Here is a 16,639-nt window from a genome sequence, read left to right on the forward strand (position 1 = left end):
GCTAAGAGAATCCCAGGGGGGACACTGCCAGGCCTGGAACTTGATGTATCTCCTGGTCTGCCTTATTCTCTCGGAGGAACGGAACACGGGGAAGAAGCAGGAGGGGGCATGGCTGGGTGGGCTCTGGAGGCACAGGGATTAGGACCTCTGGGTTCCTGGGCCTGGGGTCATGCATGGAAGGAGAGTGGCCTTCTTATGCTCAAGTCACCTCCACCACTGACCAGCTCAGCGAGCGTGAGCAAGTCTGCCTTCTCTGGGCCTCAGTTTGCTCTTCTGTAAAAGGGGGATACTGCCTATCGTACCTATCTCAAAGGATGATGTGAGGATTACACGAGACAGTGCGCCTGGCCGGTGGCCCTGAGTTTCCCTATACCTGGGGTCCAGTTAGAGTGAGTCGGCACTAAAGTCATAAAACCATGGAGGTGGGCCCAAGACCACCTGCCTATAGGGCTTTAGTCGCAAAGTCTATTTGTCCGGTATTCTATCAATGAGGCATTATTTACACTTAATACATTCAGGAGACAAAGTGGGCTGCCAGTGATGGACAATATAGCACGTCCCACGGCCTGGAACAGCTCCTGCTTTAGGCTTAAATACCATTTCACCTTGACGCGGGTCCTCATCTTTATGACCCTGTGTGGAGGAGCTTGATGGGGTGCGGACTTCTATCTTTTGCCTGAACTTCTCTCTGGGGACCCCTAGAGAATGGGGTCACATCTGCCAGTGGGACCTGGGAGACTCCAAGAGTTCCGACCCTCAGGCTGAGAACTGTGTCCCCAGGAAGAGGAGCTGGTGTAGCTCTGAGCATCGAGGGCTCTAGCACTGGGAGGGCGGGAGCTTCCAGCCATCTCTCAACCCCTGAAGGTGACACCTGGGGACTCCCTAGAGGAACAGGCAGAGTAACCCCTGCCTCCCTGTGTGACCCAGACCCTGTTTCTCTCTCTGCCTTTGTTTCCCCATCTGCAAGCCACAGTAGGGGGGAGACAGAGGCCCACAAGGTCCTTCCAGCGTGGGCCTTTGGCGATTCTGAATGGATTCCTCAGCTGGCCTCCCTTTCCCTGGATAGAACCGGAACTACTCCATACCTGGTTACCTGCCCTGCCTCTCTGCCCTCTGTGGGGTCAGCTTCTGCTTCATTTGTCCCCAGGTGTCAGCCATAGCCCAAGAACCATGGAGGAGAGGAGCATCTGAGAAACGTTGGCACTTGGGGCAGTGCCCTAGCTGGAGGAGAAAGGTGTTGTGCCCACTGAGGCCCAGAGCCACCAGGGTCCAGGTTTATAGCCTCACTCTGCTGCACAAGAGACCGAGGTCAGCCCTTTGCCCCCAGTGAGCTGACAGCAGACTGTCAGGCTTCAAGAACCAAGGGTGGGCAAGGACTCCCTGGGGAGAGTGGAGCCCCCCCCCCTCCCCGGCTAGGGTTTCTGTCAGGCCTGAGGCAGGGGACCTGTCATAGGTGGCTGCAGTCAGAAGCCTCCCTGTCCCCTGCCTGAAATAGGGCCTGAAATGCCCACGTCAGTACAAGGTTCTTGACTCTTAGTGGATGAGACCACCTGCCCTTTCCCAGGGTGACCCTGTGGCTAGAAGTAGAGCTGGGCAGAGAGTGCCCAGTGGGGTGCTAAGGTCCTTGTGGGGCTTGGTTGGTCCATTCACTGCCCCGTCCCAGCAGAATGATGACCACAAACCTTCTGTCTTACTGGTGAAGGCCTTGGGTATTGGGCTTTAGACTTTTCAAAGTGAGTTCTGATACCTTTGTGCCTCACATCACTCTATAGTCCCCATTTCACAGGGAACTTGTCCAGACAAGGCAGTAATGTGCCCAAAGTCACACAGCAAAACGGCAGCTAAGCCCCCTGGTCCCTTAACCTGTTCCAGAAAGGTCGTTTCTCGTTTCTGAGCTTGATACAATGGCCATCAAAGATGGCCAGAGGCAAGGCTGGCTTAGAGTTGTCCCCCTTGAGGTTATCTGGCCATTTTTCTCCTTCTGAACTTCCCTCCCCACCCTGTTGTGTACTTCCTTCCCCTACAGAGCTCTGTCAGCTGGGCCACGTGCTTCCAGAACCTCCCTCAACTCTGTCACTGAACATTCCCTCCATCTAACTGACTTAAGCAGAGTTTGGCAGAGGAGGACCCTGGCAGGATGGAAGGACAGAACAGCTCTCAGATTGTTTCTCCAGCATCATCTCCTGCAAAATGTTCTCTGCCCTCCCTGCCATTCACACAGCTGCTGTGGGAGCTACAGAGTTCCCAGCTGATGGGTCCAGCACTGGGTCCTGAGCCCAACAGAGCCAGTGGCCCTGTCCTGATCACTGGACTTGAGACAAAATCGTAGTCTCTCGGGGCTGAAGACTGGACACAGAAAACTTGGGAACAGTTAACTTCCCTGTTTTTCATGGTGTCAAAAGCTGGATTTCAGTGAGGGCAAATGGAGCCGACAGGTCCCAGGACGTGGAATTGGGATGGAGACACTTTAGCTCATCCCAGGAGGTCTCTTGTATGGAGAAGACATAAACTTGACCTTTAGGATGGTCATCTCACGTTGCTCTGTGGCCTGGGCAGCATGGTGAGCTGGTCTTAAGAAGGAAAGGAGTACCTTCCAAGGGCAGCACTTGCCAAGGCCAGTCCCACACCCCGCTGTCCTTGGGCTCCCCCAGACTCCGAAAATAAATTCTCCTTTCTGCTCACATGAGATGAGTGGTTTGGGACCCCTGCCAGGGCGCATCCCCAGTGCGCTCCAAACCAGGGCGCTGCCCTCCCCGGAGGGCCCTCCCTTCAGGCCGGGCACCCACCCTCCAGCCGCTCACTCCCTCAGGCCGGCTCCTGTTTGCTTCCTGGCACAGATGGCGTCCCCCCCTCCACCCCCCCCTCCAGAGAGACGGTACCTCTCTGCCTCCAAGCTCAGCAAGGTCCCCACTCGTCCCGGTCCTGCTTTTCTGGTCGGTTCCTTCTTCCTTTCCCTCCAGTGGTGATTCCGACCTCTCAGAAGCCGCAAGCCACCAACTCCCCTTTTCAGGGCGGAGACTCCCAGGAGAAGGTGCAGGCGGCGTCCGGGCTTCCCTCCCGCGCCCCGCCCCCTCCCCCCCATTGGCTATACGGAGGGCACGTGGCCAGTCCTGGCCAATGAGGTGGGGGGAGGTTGCGGCGTGGCGCGGAGCCGGGAAGGCTGGTCCAGGAGAATCTTGGAGCCTCTCAGGACTGTCAGGTGACTCCCGACTGCACAGCAAGGGGGACATGGGCGGAACGGAGACTTGGGACGACCAGACACCCCCTCCAACTTCTGCTTCCTTCTGTCACCGGGCTGGGTCGCCCCTGCCCCTCACTGAAGGGAGGCACATGCAGGAGAGTTTAGGGCAGCTGATTGGAGTCCATTCCCAGCCCTGCCATTCACTAGATATGTGACCTGGAGCACATTTCTGCTTTTCAGTTTTTGCATCTGTAAAATGAACGAAGTTACTGCCTCATAGGGGTGTAGGTGGAGTGGAAATAAGCGTGTATAGAATGCTTAGTACTTGCTGGGAGGGCAGACTCTGGACTCCGTAGCTACCGAATTAGAACCCCTACAGCTCTTCTCACTAGCTATAAGAACTCAGGCTAGTTACTCAACTTCTCTGTTCCTCGGTTTCCTTATCTGTAAAATGGGAATCATAGTCCCATCTCATATGTGTAGAGAATCCAAGGAATTAACACAGAGAACCTAAAACAGCACCTGGCCCACACCAGTATTCAGAAATCGGTAGTTTCATAGCTAAGTGCTGTCAGGTCTCCTGGAGCACCCGTGCAGTTCCTCTGGGGTACAAACCTAGGAGAATTGCATGTGCCACTTGGTAATGCCCAAGTGTTTTCCAAAGTGGTTAGACTAATTTACATTCCCCTAGCAGTCTCCAAGAGTTCCCATTGCTCCCCATCCTTGCCAAGACCTGGTATTGTAAGACCAAAGTGTGTGCCAATCTGATGGTGTGGAATGGTTTTCTGTGCATTTCCCTGGCCCCAGCGAGTTCCAGCCATTCGTATTTCCTCTTCTGCAAAACAGCTGTTCATGACTTGGCCCCCTCTTTCAACTCCCCCCCCTTTTGCTTTTAACAATAAGCATTAACACACACACACACACACACACACACACACACACACACACTGGCTGTTAGTTTTATATTGCAAGTATCATCTATTTTTTAAAGTTTATTTATTTAGAGAGAGAAAGCACAAGCAGGGGAGGGGCAGAGAGAGAGGGAGAGAAAACCCAAAGCAGGCTCCGTGCCATCAGTGCAGAGTCCAACACAGGGCTCAAACTCACTAACCGTGAGATCATGACCTGAGCCAAAGTCAAGAGTTGGATGCATAACCAATTGAGCCATCCAGGGGACTCTCCCAGTGTGTCTTTCTAAATACCAGTATCTTCTTCTTCTTTTTTTTTTTTTTTCCTGTTCATTTATTTTGAGTGAGAATGTGAGAACGTGAGCGGGGGAGGGGCAGAGAGAGAGAGAGAGAGAGAGAGAGAGAGAGAATCCCAAGCAGGCTCCAAGCTGTCAGCACACAGCCCAATGCAGGGCTCGATCTCACCAACCCGTGTGATCATGACCTGAGCCGAAATCAAGAGTTCGAAGCTTAACCAACTGAGCCACCCAGGTGCCCCCAAAACCTGTATCTACCTATTTTGAGGGGGAAGGGGCAGAGAGGGGGAGAGAGAATCCCAAGCAGGCTTCACACTGTCAGCACACAGCCGGATGTGGGGCTTAAACTCACGAACCTGTGAGATGATGACCTGAGCTGAAATCGAGTCAGATGCTTAACTGACTGAGCCACCCAGGTATCCCAAAATACCAGGATCTTTTGATAAACTCTTTTGGAGGGTCTAGTTGGAGAAATCCTTCCCTTTCTCGAGGTCTTGGAAGATATTCTCCTATAGGTCTTGTTAAACTGAAACGGGAAGGAATTGCAGCGGCCTGGTGCCTTGTTCTTCCTAGATTCTCCACCTCCGTCAGGAGCTTTTCTCCTCGCACCACCCCCTGCAGTCACGATGCACCGTTTCCGCCTCAGAGGTCTCTAGACCCTGCTTCTCCTCACCTCCCCGACACCCTCGTGGGCCTCCTGCTGCGTCACAGGAAGCTGGGAGGTGTGATACCAACTACTGGTTACCAGTTATTAAAGTACTAAGGGCTAGCGGTGCCTGGCTGGCTTTGTCAGTGGAGCATGTGACTCTTCATCTCCGGATTGGGGGGTTTGAGCCCCACGTTGGGTGTAGAGAATACTTAAAAAAATTACTAAAGGACTGGTCATTTCTTTCAAAAGGTGTTTAGAGACCAGTGAGAGGCTCAAGCCTGTCCCAAGGTCACTCTCGTTTGCTAGCACTTCAGAATGGCAAAGGGGTCTGCATTTGCTTGCCTCTGAGGACTGCACAGACTGGGGAGGGGCGTTGTTGTGGAGGAGGGCAATTACAAATCCCCAGTGCTTTTCCTCTCTGCCCACTTCTCTTGGTTTCACCAAAACTGGCTTGTAGCCATAGGATGTGCATCATGGTGGAAAAAAAAGTCTGGGCACTCTGGGTCCAGGCCCGAGTTCCAGCGGTGGCATCCCAGAGGTCTCATGTCCAGAATGTCTCCTGACTCCAGATCACACTTCCAGAAAAGTCTCTTTTTAAGCCTAGGTCCTGGTTAAAACGTGTCAGCAGTGCCCTGATGCTCAAAGGATGGCACCCAAATCCCTTAGCCTGGGATCCATCCTGGACCCAGCCATACTTTTCCCCAATTCCTCACCCCTCCAACTCCAGGTCCTGGCCACAATTCCCCAAGGGCAGGTCCTCTGAGGCCGCCAAGTTTCCACAGATCAGTTTCTCTGCCGAGAATGCTTCTCCTCACATCTCCAGTTGGCAACCTCACTCTTCCAGCTGAAAGATCGCCACCTCTGGGAGGCTTTCCAGAGATGCCCCAGTGAGCTGCCCCAGCATCCATCTGCCATCAATGGCCTACTGTCCCAGTCACATTGCATTTCAATTTTTGATTGGATAATTGTGTGTGCCTCCCCAACAAGACCGTGAGCTCCATAAGCACGGGGACCATACTTACTCGGCAGGACCTCAAAAAAAGACTTGCTAAATGGAGGCAGTCCCCTGGCCCTGTGCCTGCCAGGACACTGATGCGGAACCACTGGAGATGGTCCTGGTGGTCAGGCAATACCTAGGGTTTCCTGCCAAGCCAGAAACAGGCTGAGAGTGAGTACTCTGGAGAATGGATAAGCAGTAAAGGGCAGAAGGTTCAGGAAAACCCAGGGATCCAGAGGAGCGTGTCCTTTCTACTCTCAATGCTCTCACCGCTCCCTCATCCCGATCACTGCCCACTGGGAGGGTCACTGAAAGCATCCGAGAGACCTGCTTGTGTGAAGAGGTAGAGGTTTATTGAAATATAAACATTCGAGAACATGTAAGATAGAAAATAACCACAACATATACAGACACTTGCTGCAAGAGGACGTCTGAGGTATTTATCCACTGCCTAGGCTACCCATGTGCTAGCACATTTTCCTGGTCAGAGTACACAGATGGGGAGGGGAGGGAGGGGTGGGGACGAAGCGGCCCCGGCCCACCGCCTGCCCTGTGGCCTTCAGGACTGCACCTTCAGGGAAAGCTTCTCTTGCCCAGGGCCCCGCTCCTGGGGCGCCTGCTGGCATCCCCGACTCTTGGGCTTCCGGGCTGAGACCCTGCTGTTGTCCTCGAGGGCAGCAAGGGTTTGCTGAGAGGGCAAAGCTGGCTGGGCAAGCTGCCTAGGGAAGGGGAGAGGATCCAATGACCAGAAAGCCACAGTGCACCGTCCCTGTGTCCTCCGGCTAGAAGAGTCCATCCTTCGTGACCAAACCCCTGAGAAAGACACACTGGCCAAATGTTGCGACACTTTCAAGTGGGCCCAGCGCCAGCCAACCGGGCCCTTCCTGGCACCAGATCCCAGAAACTCTTCTCTGCCCACCGCCTGCGCTTACCTGGTGGGTAAGGCGGGAAGGCTCCTGAGGCCAGAAGAGGGTCAGACCCCGCTGGGTGGGGCTGTGTATGTGTGTGTGTGTGTGTGTGTGTGTGTGTGTGTGAGTGAGCAAGTGTGTGGAAGGCTGGGGAGGGAGTGAGAAGATGCGTCCGGCAGAGTGCAGCTTACCAGGCTGAGGGAGCTGTTTTGTGCTCCAGCTTTTGATTTCCCTTTCCTTTCACAGACAGGGCCGAATGCTAGCCGTGTGACAGCTCGTGCCAGCGTGGCCTGTCACCACCACAGCCCGATGACGTCACAGTGAGCGGTGTTCTGTGAGCTCTGCAGGGCGGACTCAACCAGAGATGAGCCTGGTGTGACAATCACCCCATCTTCCCAACGTGGGAGCGGCCTGCTCCAGCCCAGGGGCCCAAGGGAGGACGGAGCTCACGGCATCCCCTTATCCCTGGGACGGCTCTACAAGGCCTCTATAAGGCCCAGGGCCTCCCCGGCCTGCCCCTGCCCTGAGGTGGCAATGCTGAGTGAAGGGGAGCCAGTCTGTCCCCACCCTGGGGAGCTGGGGGTAGGGGTGTGGGACCAGCCCTGCTCTGGCAGCAAATGGGTCAGGAACCATCTTCAGAACCGTGTGGTTTCTGGACCTGACCTGCATGAGCAAGGGCCTCTCGCTTCACCGCCTCCCTGGCCACCGTGATCCCTGAGTCATCTGCCCTGCCTGCCTCCCTGCCTCGTTACTGGGGTCTTAGCGAAGGGCCGGAGGGGCTGGGGTACCAAAGGTTTGCTCGGCTTTAGGGGTGATCTGCTTTCATTTCTTTGGTGCTACAATAACAACAATAAAAATTAAAAACAAAAAAGTCAGCAAAACACATATAAAAAAGATATCAGAGATGCAAATACTTCCTGAAGAATCAAACATCAACAATTACAAATCTGAGGTATTTCAATGAACCTGACATCAGCAGGTTTGGGGATGTTGGGGCTGAGGTGACCCCATGAGAAGGGAGGGCCCGAGGGACAAGTGGGCTGTTCCTGGGAGAGGTGGCCAAAAGGGCGAGTGAGAGCGTGAGGTTTGGGAGGGCCAGAAAAGGGTCAGTGTGAAAGCGGGTGCCAGGGCCTGCCTGGGCAGCCCCCTGAGGCTCTGCCTCTCCCTCAGCAGGTACCCAGTAAGCTCTGGGGCCTGAGGACTGCCCTCGTGTGCCCTTTCTTGGGACCATTAAAAGAGGGACATGGGGCCCTGAGGATAGCTTCGAGACTTGAATATGAGGGACCCACACCCCTGGAACCAAACATGGTAGGTGAGGTGGGTAGGAGGGCCCCATCCCATGCCCAGCGGAGAAAGGCCATGAAGGCATTGTCTTGGCCCCTAGCAGCCCCAACATGGGAGTTAAAGACTGAAGCGCTGAGCAGGGGAAGAGGCCAGTGACCCCAGGGTCACGGCAGAAAGCAGGGGAAGGGAAATAAATTAAGGGGAAGGGCTCTGGAGGGCCTCCAGCCCTGTGCCGGCTTACAGATTGTCGATACACTGTGCCCGGGACGGGAGGTGGCCTGGGAACCCCGGAGGAAGCTGGCTGCCCACAGACCCCGCCCAGTTCTCCAGCACAATCCCTGATTGGACAACGCTGCCCTGTCCTGCCCCTGCAGCCTTTCCCTGTCCCCAGAGTACAGCAGGACCCGAACGGAGCCCGGACAGACGGACATGTCCAAACTCTCAACATCTGGCCACATGGTGTTTGACGTGGGCTCCGTGAGATGAGGTAAATTCTGTGCATCAACCTCCTTCACTCTCGACAGGAGAGCGGGGCACGGGGAGCTGGGTCCTGCCCCTCAGAGGGACCAGCTGGTGGAGGGCTCCGCGCTGGGGGTGCCCCGGGACGAGGTAGGACTGGCTGAGCAGTGAGAGCTGCCGCTGCCGCTGCCGCCCATGCTCTGGGCGGCAGACCCTGCGATGAGGTGGACCACGGGCTTCTGGGCAAACAGCACACCTGCAGGGGAGGAGGGGAACGAGCGTGAGCAAAGAGTGTCGGGCAGCTGCACTCTGTTCCTGCTACGGGTGCCCAGCCCTGTATAAGGCTCCGTTCCAGACACCATGCTGGCCGCTGACCAGAGTCCTGAATACCATCCGGCCTCAGGTGCTGACAGGCCGGCCAGGGGGCAGAAACGTAAACCATGATTTTTGAGGAGATGTAACCAGTGCTCTGCGAGCACTGCTCCCTCCTCCGGGGGCTTGTGGGAACAAAGAGAAGGTGGTGGAAGGCAGGGGCAAGCTGGTCAGGAAAGGCTCGGGGGGAGAGCATGCCTGGGCTATCAGAAAGAGCGGCCAAAGGAAGAGCCAGAGCAGGGAGGTGGCAATGTGTTGGAGGCTGGCATGGCAGGTGAGGCTGGACAGATGGGAAGATGAGGGAAGGGAGGCCTGTGTGCCTCTTAGGAGGCAGGTTTTACCCTGCGTGGGTCGTGAAGGCCCTGGAGCTTTTAGAAAGGGGAGGGACACGATAAGATATGAGTTTTAAAATGCTCTCCATGGGGCTGGGAGGAACAGGGGCGACAGAGGCCCACAAGGAAAGAGGCCCAAACCAGGGCAGGGGGGCTGTGCGGTGGCAGAAAAGGGGAGAGAGCAGAGGAGCGGGGTCTGTCAGCTCTGGTGGTGAGGACAGAGGTGAGGGGCTCTTGGGAACGACTTCCCAGTTCCTGGCCTGTGAGACGTGCACGCCCACCAAGAAAGGGCACAGGTGGGACAAGGGTGATGCAGGTGAGGTCTCGGGTGTCTTCACCTCCCTTCTGACTGCTCCCCATGTTGTGAGGAGGCGTTATCTCCCACTTTCCAGACACTGATCTCGTCCTTCCCTGCTTTCTCCATGGACCCACCCCCAGCCCCCAATCCTCTTAGACCATCAAGCACCACCAGATGGCAAAGGGCACCTAGGCCCTGCCTGTTGTCTCGCCTGGTCTCGAGAGGCCCCCTGTGTCAGGCTGAGACTTCTCAATGTGGCCTCCAAAGCACCAGTCATGTGGTGACCGGCAAGGTGATGTGGCATCGCTGCTTCTCTGTAGGCTGCTTCCAGGAACTCCGTCCCTTCCCTGGCTGCAACCCTGATGCTGGCAGCTGGTGGCCGGCAGAGCCAGAGCGTGAGGCCCGCAGGGTGGCGCCGCCAGAACAGGAGCACCAGTTTGATGGAAGGTGTACCTTTAAAGCCCCTCCTCTGGACCCCTCGGGCTCTCTGGCCCCCGCTCAGCAAGCCGTGCTTACTAGTAAGACTTGGTGGGGCTTGTTCCCAAACTCACCCCTAAACCAAAGAAATGGGAGCGGGAAAAGGACTGGTTTCCAGCAATTGAAAAGACTTGGTAGAGATGCTAACCCAACCAGCCAACAAACTGCTGCCCAAGTAGACTGAGACGAATAATTTTAAAGGACTGGGTGGAATCGTAAAAACAGGCAGATTTCTGCTGCACTCCGATTCCTTTGCCTGCGTGTCACTCCTTGGTCCATTTTAAAGAAAGGGAATGAGAGGCAATGTCTAGGGAGAGTGGAGCTGAACCATTCCAAGGAGCCCTGTGCGCCACAGGTCCATGACGGCAAACGCGATGTTTAAGGCATGGGCACGGACGGGATTATGATGCTTCGCGTTTAAGTTATGGGTGCAATTAGCGACTCAACCGTTGGTCCAAAAGGGTTAGATGAAGGGTCTCCACCATTCTGTTGAAGGTGGGGGGGGATCCATCATCCTACTGGCAATCCTCAGCCTCTCCCAGTCTGGAAAAACCACTTAACCTTTGGAACCTCGAGACTACATACAAGAGAGCCACCCCTGGGAAGCTGTTCAGATGGGAGGGTGACAGGAGGGGCCCTGGCTGTGGGCTTCCCTCGGGGCTCCCAGAGCCTCACCTGCGTAGGTGGTGCCATCGATGTCCACGGACATGTTGATGCTCCCGATGCTGCCTGTGGCCAGGTTCAGCGCTGCGGCCGAGGCCTCTGTTCTGTCTTCTGCTAGGGACAAGGGAGACAGCGGGCCTGATTAGGACTTCCAACACTGCAGTGTCCTCTCTGAGGCTCTCCCACTCTCCCGGACTGACCAGAGCAGGTGAGGCCTCCCACTGTTCTAGAAAGTATCTGGATAACCTTCCCCTGAGCGTAAGGTCAGGCAGCAGGAGAACCCAGGCTTGCCAAGGTCCTATCACTGGCTTTCTCTATTCCCTGCTTAGCCACTCACTTCCCCCATTCCCTCTGTGATCCACGAAAGGGATCACAGGCTGCAAAGACTGACCTTGGCTCACAGCTGTGCACCGCCACTTTCAGTGTTTCAGCAAATGCTAACTAAGCATCCACTATCCATCAGGCTGGGGAACCAGAGACCAGCAAGCCCCAGTCCCTGCCTCTGAGGACTTGCCCTTAACCTCTTCTTGCCCTTAACTGGGCTGGGTGGTCCTCAGGTAGAGGGTCTACCTGCACAGCATGTGGCCCGGCACCTGGCACCCATCTCCACCTGACCACCTGGGGTCTGTAGAGAACTGTAGGCTCTGGCTCTGCCTGGTTCACCCTACACTCTGCCCTTTCATCACGCAACCAAGTACTTCTTCTGGGTGAGCTGCTTTGCTATTAGTGTCTGGCTTGTGCAGGTAACAGAGCAGAGCCCTGCTGTCTGGGCTGTCACCCCCAGCGTCCTGCTCCTCACCTGGGGACAGTGGGGCAGGGAGTGCTGCCCTCGAATGCACACAGCTCCCTTCACACCTGACTTCCCACCACATGCTGGCTGAAGTTTGTTCTGAGACAGAATCGGGGCAAGAATAGCCAAGAAAATGTGGGGGGTGGGGGGAGAGGAGAAAGGAACAAGGGGCATGGAGTGTGTGATTCAGGAGTCCAGAAGGTAGGGCACCTGAAAAATGAGGAAGGGAAGGGAAAGATGTCAATTATGCTGCCAAACTGGTATTTCCTCTTTCCTCTGTAAGGGTCACAGGCAGCCTGGCCCCTCCCGGAGGCTCCTGGAGGCTCAGAATGGAGATGCCATCTTCCGCCCAGATCTACATCCGGGGAGGTACCAGGGTGAAGGCTGAGCCCTTTAATTTAGACAGATCAAAAGGCTGGCGAGGAAGAGAAACACAGCAGCTGTGCCCGAAGGTCTCTGGCTCCTCCCCCTTGAACAAATGCTTTTCTTTTCTGACAGAGAACAGGGCACTGCCTGCAGCAGTTTTTAGTCAGCTTGGTGAAGGTAAAGCCCCGTGTGGCTTTCTGGCTTTGAGACCCTTCCGGGTACCCGGAGGGCAGAACCCGGAGGGGGCCCCACCCCAGTCCTGGGGCGTGGTGGGCCGGAGTGGAGGAGCCGGGAGGAGGGCCCTCAGCAGGAGGGCAGGGAGTGGAGAGTGGAGTCAGAGGAGGCGCTCACCCCTGCCGTTGATCCTGATCTTCATGGGCAGCTGGCGTGCCATGCTCAACAGGCTGCGCTGGAAGGCCTGCTGCACCAGGCGCTGCTCCTCCTCCGACAGCCGGGAGGCCTTCTTCTCCGGGGGCTCCCCTGACTCCAGCCGCTCCCGCAGCTGCTCCAGCGCGGCCGTCCGGGGCCCGGCCTGCTGGCCTGCCAAGGTCACGGGCACAGCCAGGCGGTTTGGCACAGGCACCGTCGTCACTGGGACTCCATCACCTGGCAAAGGCACCAGAGCTGCACAGACCTCGCACCTGACGACGGGCTCTCCCACTCCCTCCCTGCCCCCCTCCTCCCGCCCCCTCCCTGGCCCCTGCAGACCTTTCCTGAGAGTGGTTGCTGGGGATATCCGAGGGCTGCTGGCATTGGCGCCACTGCTGGAGCCCAGCCCGAGGATGGGGAAGCGGATCTTGGGTGGGGAGAGCAGGGCGGGGCCCCCGGCGGTGGCAGCAGTGGCAGCAGCAGGCGAGTAGCCAAAGAGGGAGGAGCTGTAGCTGGGCCGCCGGCCCTCCCGCCGGTTGCCGTCGATGGCTGCCTGGAGCTCGGCCGGGGAGCTCAAGGCTTTTTTCTCACACTCGTAGGCATAGAGATACTTCATGTACCTGGAGGAGAGGAAGCAAGCGAGGAGAATAATCCAAAACGGCTCCAGACGCCGCCCAGTGGAAGTTTCTGGGTCTCTGTGGGGCAGGCCTCTAGGACACAGGGTCACTTGGCAGAAGAGAAAGGTCCAGGGCCCGCCAGCTGCTACTCAACCCTGTCCTGATCTCTGATCCACTCAGAGGCACCATTCTTTCAGGGAAATAAAGCACATCTCCACTCATGTTTCATGTGTGTTTTGGTGCTGTGTTAGTACCCTGGGAGAAAGGTTTTGCAATGTCTTCCTGGCTCCTGGGACGTCCTAACCATTCTGAGTCATGCTGCTCGGATAGGAGTGATTTGTCCCACTGTGCGTGGACCCAGGAGTGCTGTCTGTCCTTGCATCAGATGTCCCAAGAGCCTCAAGAGAATGACCGCTGTACTGGTTACAGTGCTGTCCCCGACTCCTGCTGGAAGAGTTCCAAAGATAAAGCCCTCCCACTTCTCAACAAGGCTATGACGTACTGACTCACAGATGCTCATTCCATATTCTTTAGAGAGCAACATCCAGCATGCTCCAAAGAATCGATGCCCCTCAGGCTACTCTTGGTTCCCCTGCGCCTGTCACCCTTGGAATCAGTTCACATGGTTGCAAAAACGGGTCCCACATCCCGGTCCTCTGTGGCCGGGCGTGCAGAATGTCAGGCAGGAAGGGCTAAGGCTTAGGGTGGGGATGTGTGGGGGAGACGATGTCCTGGAAGGAGTGGATGCAGGGCCAGAAGCCCAGGGGTGAATCTCAGCTCAACTGTGATCTCTGAGACTCAGTTTTTGTTTTCTGAAAAATGGCATAACACCTACTTCACGGAGTTAATGGTGAGGCCCGAAAGAAAGAGAATGGCAAAGTAGCCTAGGAACATTCTTGGGAAATGGTGGCTCTCATCCTTACTTAGGTCTAGAGAGGGACTCCTCTCAGAAAGCTCCTGGCTGCGTTGGGAATTCCTCTCATCTTGCTCACTGTACAGTGGAATTTCCTTCCTTCCTTCCTCTCCTCTAGGTTAAAACATCCCTGTTCTCCAGCCTCAGCTTCCTTTCCCTAGGGCCCTGGCCACTCACTGGGTCCTCAGGGTAAAGGCGGCGCTGGTGATCGATGTGGGCAGGTTCAGGCCTTTGGTGATCTCCCGCCAGATTTTTTTGTTGATGATCTCCACCAGGCCCCCCTTCTCCGTCACCAGCTTATACAGCATATATAGGTCCAGGATCTGCTTGGCCATGATGGGGATTCGGTTGATGGGAGTCCCTGTGATTGTCCAAATAGAGAAACAGAGAGTTGTGTTATCAAGCAGAGAAAGAAGACATATCCATGTGCCCACCTTTTGCTGAGTTAGAAATATGTTCATGAATCTGCTTTAATCTGACTCCAACTCCCAAAGCTGGAAGCTATCAGACAGACTAGCTGCCAGTTCTCCTTGGGATGAGCAGACAGGTCCATCTCACAGGCTTTGTGGTCTTGCTTAAGACATTAGTCTTTCTGGGTATGTTTTCCCTTTATTTTTATTTGGCTACCAAGATGAGTCCAGATTTTTTCCTAATGATGTGGCCACTCACATTCCTCTCGAGCCTTCAGAAGCCACTCGGCTGTCCCACCACCCACCTGCACAGCTCCCTGGCTGTCTCTTTTGTAGCTCTACATGCACTTTATAACAGTGTTTTCATTTGCATACTGCCGGCTTCCCCCTCTCCTGTGGCAGGATGGAGAAATGTTTTCTCTCCTGTGTCCCCACCAAGTCAAAGGAGCCGCTGGACACACAAGTCTCCAGGGGGATAAAAAGCCACTCAATGGTTCTCTCCCCACTAATCACTCCACCCCCTCCCTGGCCTCTGCAAGAGGGAGGGTCAGAGCAGCTTCCGCCACTGGCCCCGAAGGGAAGTGAGAGGAGCCAGGGACTTGATTAGGAAACCTGGCACCAGGCAGGAAGGCCCACTAATGAGCACCAGGGGACGGCAGGGAGGGCGGGGCTGGGGTCCTTTCACAGGCGGCTGGGATGCTCGTCAGGAGGCGTGATGGATGACTGTCATTTGGCAGCCTCAGGATTAATGATCTGGAGGTCAGAGGGGAGAATTCCGCAGGGAAGGGTCACCGTCCAGGGCAGGGTATGAGACTTGTTGCCTTTTGATGGCAAACTCCTTTTACTGTACACAGGCTGCTCTCCTCTGCCTTGGCCCCCTCCCACTGCCCCAGTCTTGCTGAGGTCTCACTGCCTGCCTGGTGGACGGTGAGCCAGCTTGATTTTCGAGAAGTGCTGTTTATTTCAGCTCTTCCTGCTTCTTTCCCCTCAAGGAATGCCATTTTCTTCCTAGCCCTGAAACACTGGCCTCATCAACTCTTTTACAGGATAATGCAAGCTAGAGGCACGAAGAGCAAACAGCCTGAGCATGAACATGTATGTGGAGCTGGATGGCAGCACCAGGCCTCTTTTCTAAGTGTGGGGAGGGGGCAGGAGGTCTGGAAGAACTTTTGTCTTGATCAGCTGGTCCTTAGAGGGTCAAAACAAAGGGGTCATAGTGTTAGATCCAAAGATTCACAGGTAAAATATGCAGAGGACTGTGGGGACACTGCCAAGACACATAGTTTGTGTTGGTTCACTTTTTCTGTGTTCTGGACAGTGAACCTGATTCTGGACGTAAACACGAGAGCCTGGTATGGCAGAACTGGTCTCCTGGAAGGACAGGGCTAAGGTCCACGTCCTTCGGGAGGCCTGTCTGCCGAAGCACACTCATGGCCAGGCGAGTTCACACCCTCATGGCATCGCCCAGACTCTGGAAGGACCACTCCCAAGCCCCCCTCGCATTTGCAGAAGCTTCCTGGACATCTTCACAGTGACCCGTTCCCTTCCAAGTCAGAATGTTCACACTGAGCTTACCCTTATCCCCAAGCCAGCCCGTCCTCTCCCATCACTTCCTTTTCCTTCCAGCACCACCATCATCCTCTGAGGTCTTGGGCAGCACCGGCTCCTCTTCTCTCCCCTATCACCCCCCTTGAGGTTGTTAGGAGGCTCCACTGATCCTTCCTTAGAGGCACTTCTCAAACGTATCTGCCTTCCCAGCCCACGGCGGCCTCTTTACCCATGCACTCACCCTGAGCACGGCTGCCACCACGGCCCTGGCATCCTTGTTCAACACCTACAGACTCTTATGTCTGCCCATCCCGCCCCACAAGCCCAGTCTCATCACCTGGGGCCCCAACACCCCTTAAAAGGTTACCTACAAAGTATTTCAAGCATCCCAACAACTCACTCTCACTCAGTAGCTGGGTCCCCTCATGACACTCCCCAAACCAGGCCCATTTCTCCTCCATGGTTTGTTTGGTGCTCTCCCTCATCAAGCCTAACATGACCTGCCTCTGCTTAAGTCCTCTCCATAGTGGCCTTCAGGAAGAATCTTCTAGCTATCCTAGTTCACAGGGATTTCTTCTCTCTCCAAATTCCTGTTATGACGCCTACAAGTTCAGCGATACTTAGTCTCTGATCATTTTACGTATGTTCACTGGGTAGCCCAGGACGACTGTCAGCTCTGTGAAGGCAGAGACTGTTTCTCCTTCACCATCTCTTAAATGTTATAGTGTGTAATAAGTTAAACTACTGTGCAGGTTGGAAAAAAAAAAAAATGCTCCTCAGAGTCATTTGCTACTAGCTACTA

At 55.4% G+C, this 16,639-nt stretch overlaps 1 protein-coding gene and 1 long non-coding RNA gene across 5 annotated transcripts in view; one reads left to right on the top strand and one right to left on the bottom strand.

Moving 5' to 3' along the window:
* Positions 1–6,362: 6,362 nt before the first annotated feature.
* Positions 6,363–16,639, bottom strand: part of ARID3B (AT-rich interaction domain 3B) — a 58,207-nt gene continuing 47,930 nt past the window's right edge. Inside the window, exons 5-9 of one of the 3 annotated variants that reach the window (XM_047863152.1) lie at positions 14,057–14,240; positions 12,689–12,969; positions 12,332–12,586; positions 10,837–10,935; positions 6,363–8,938 (exon numbers count right to left, since the gene is read on the bottom strand). In XM_047863152.1, coding sequence (XP_047719108.1) covers positions 8,781–8,938; positions 10,837–10,935; positions 12,332–12,586; positions 12,689–12,969; positions 14,057–14,240 — 977 coding nt within the window. In that variant the 3' untranslated portion in view covers positions 6,363–8,780. Of the gene's footprint in view, positions 8,939–10,836; positions 10,939–12,331; positions 12,605–12,688; positions 12,970–14,056; positions 14,241–16,639 lie in introns of all 3 variants that reach the window. The other 2 variants (XM_047863151.1, XM_047863150.1) reach the window with 2 other exon arrangements.
* On the top strand, positions 10,693–13,187 carry LOC125168217 (uncharacterized). 2 transcript variants are annotated; one of them, XR_007153048.1, is made up of 3 exons: positions 10,693–11,032; positions 11,898–12,157; positions 12,949–13,187. It is a non-coding gene; the product is annotated as an uncharacterized LOC125168217 (long non-coding RNA). The 2 variants fall into 2 exon arrangements; XR_007153047.1 differs by lacking the exon at positions 10,693–11,032 and having other exon boundaries at positions 11,804–12,066.

Source organism: Prionailurus viverrinus, chromosome B3, assembly GCF_022837055.1.
Source record: "Prionailurus viverrinus isolate Anna chromosome B3, UM_Priviv_1.0, whole genome shotgun sequence".
Taxonomy (NCBI): domain Eukaryota; kingdom Metazoa; phylum Chordata; class Mammalia; order Carnivora; family Felidae; genus Prionailurus; species Prionailurus viverrinus.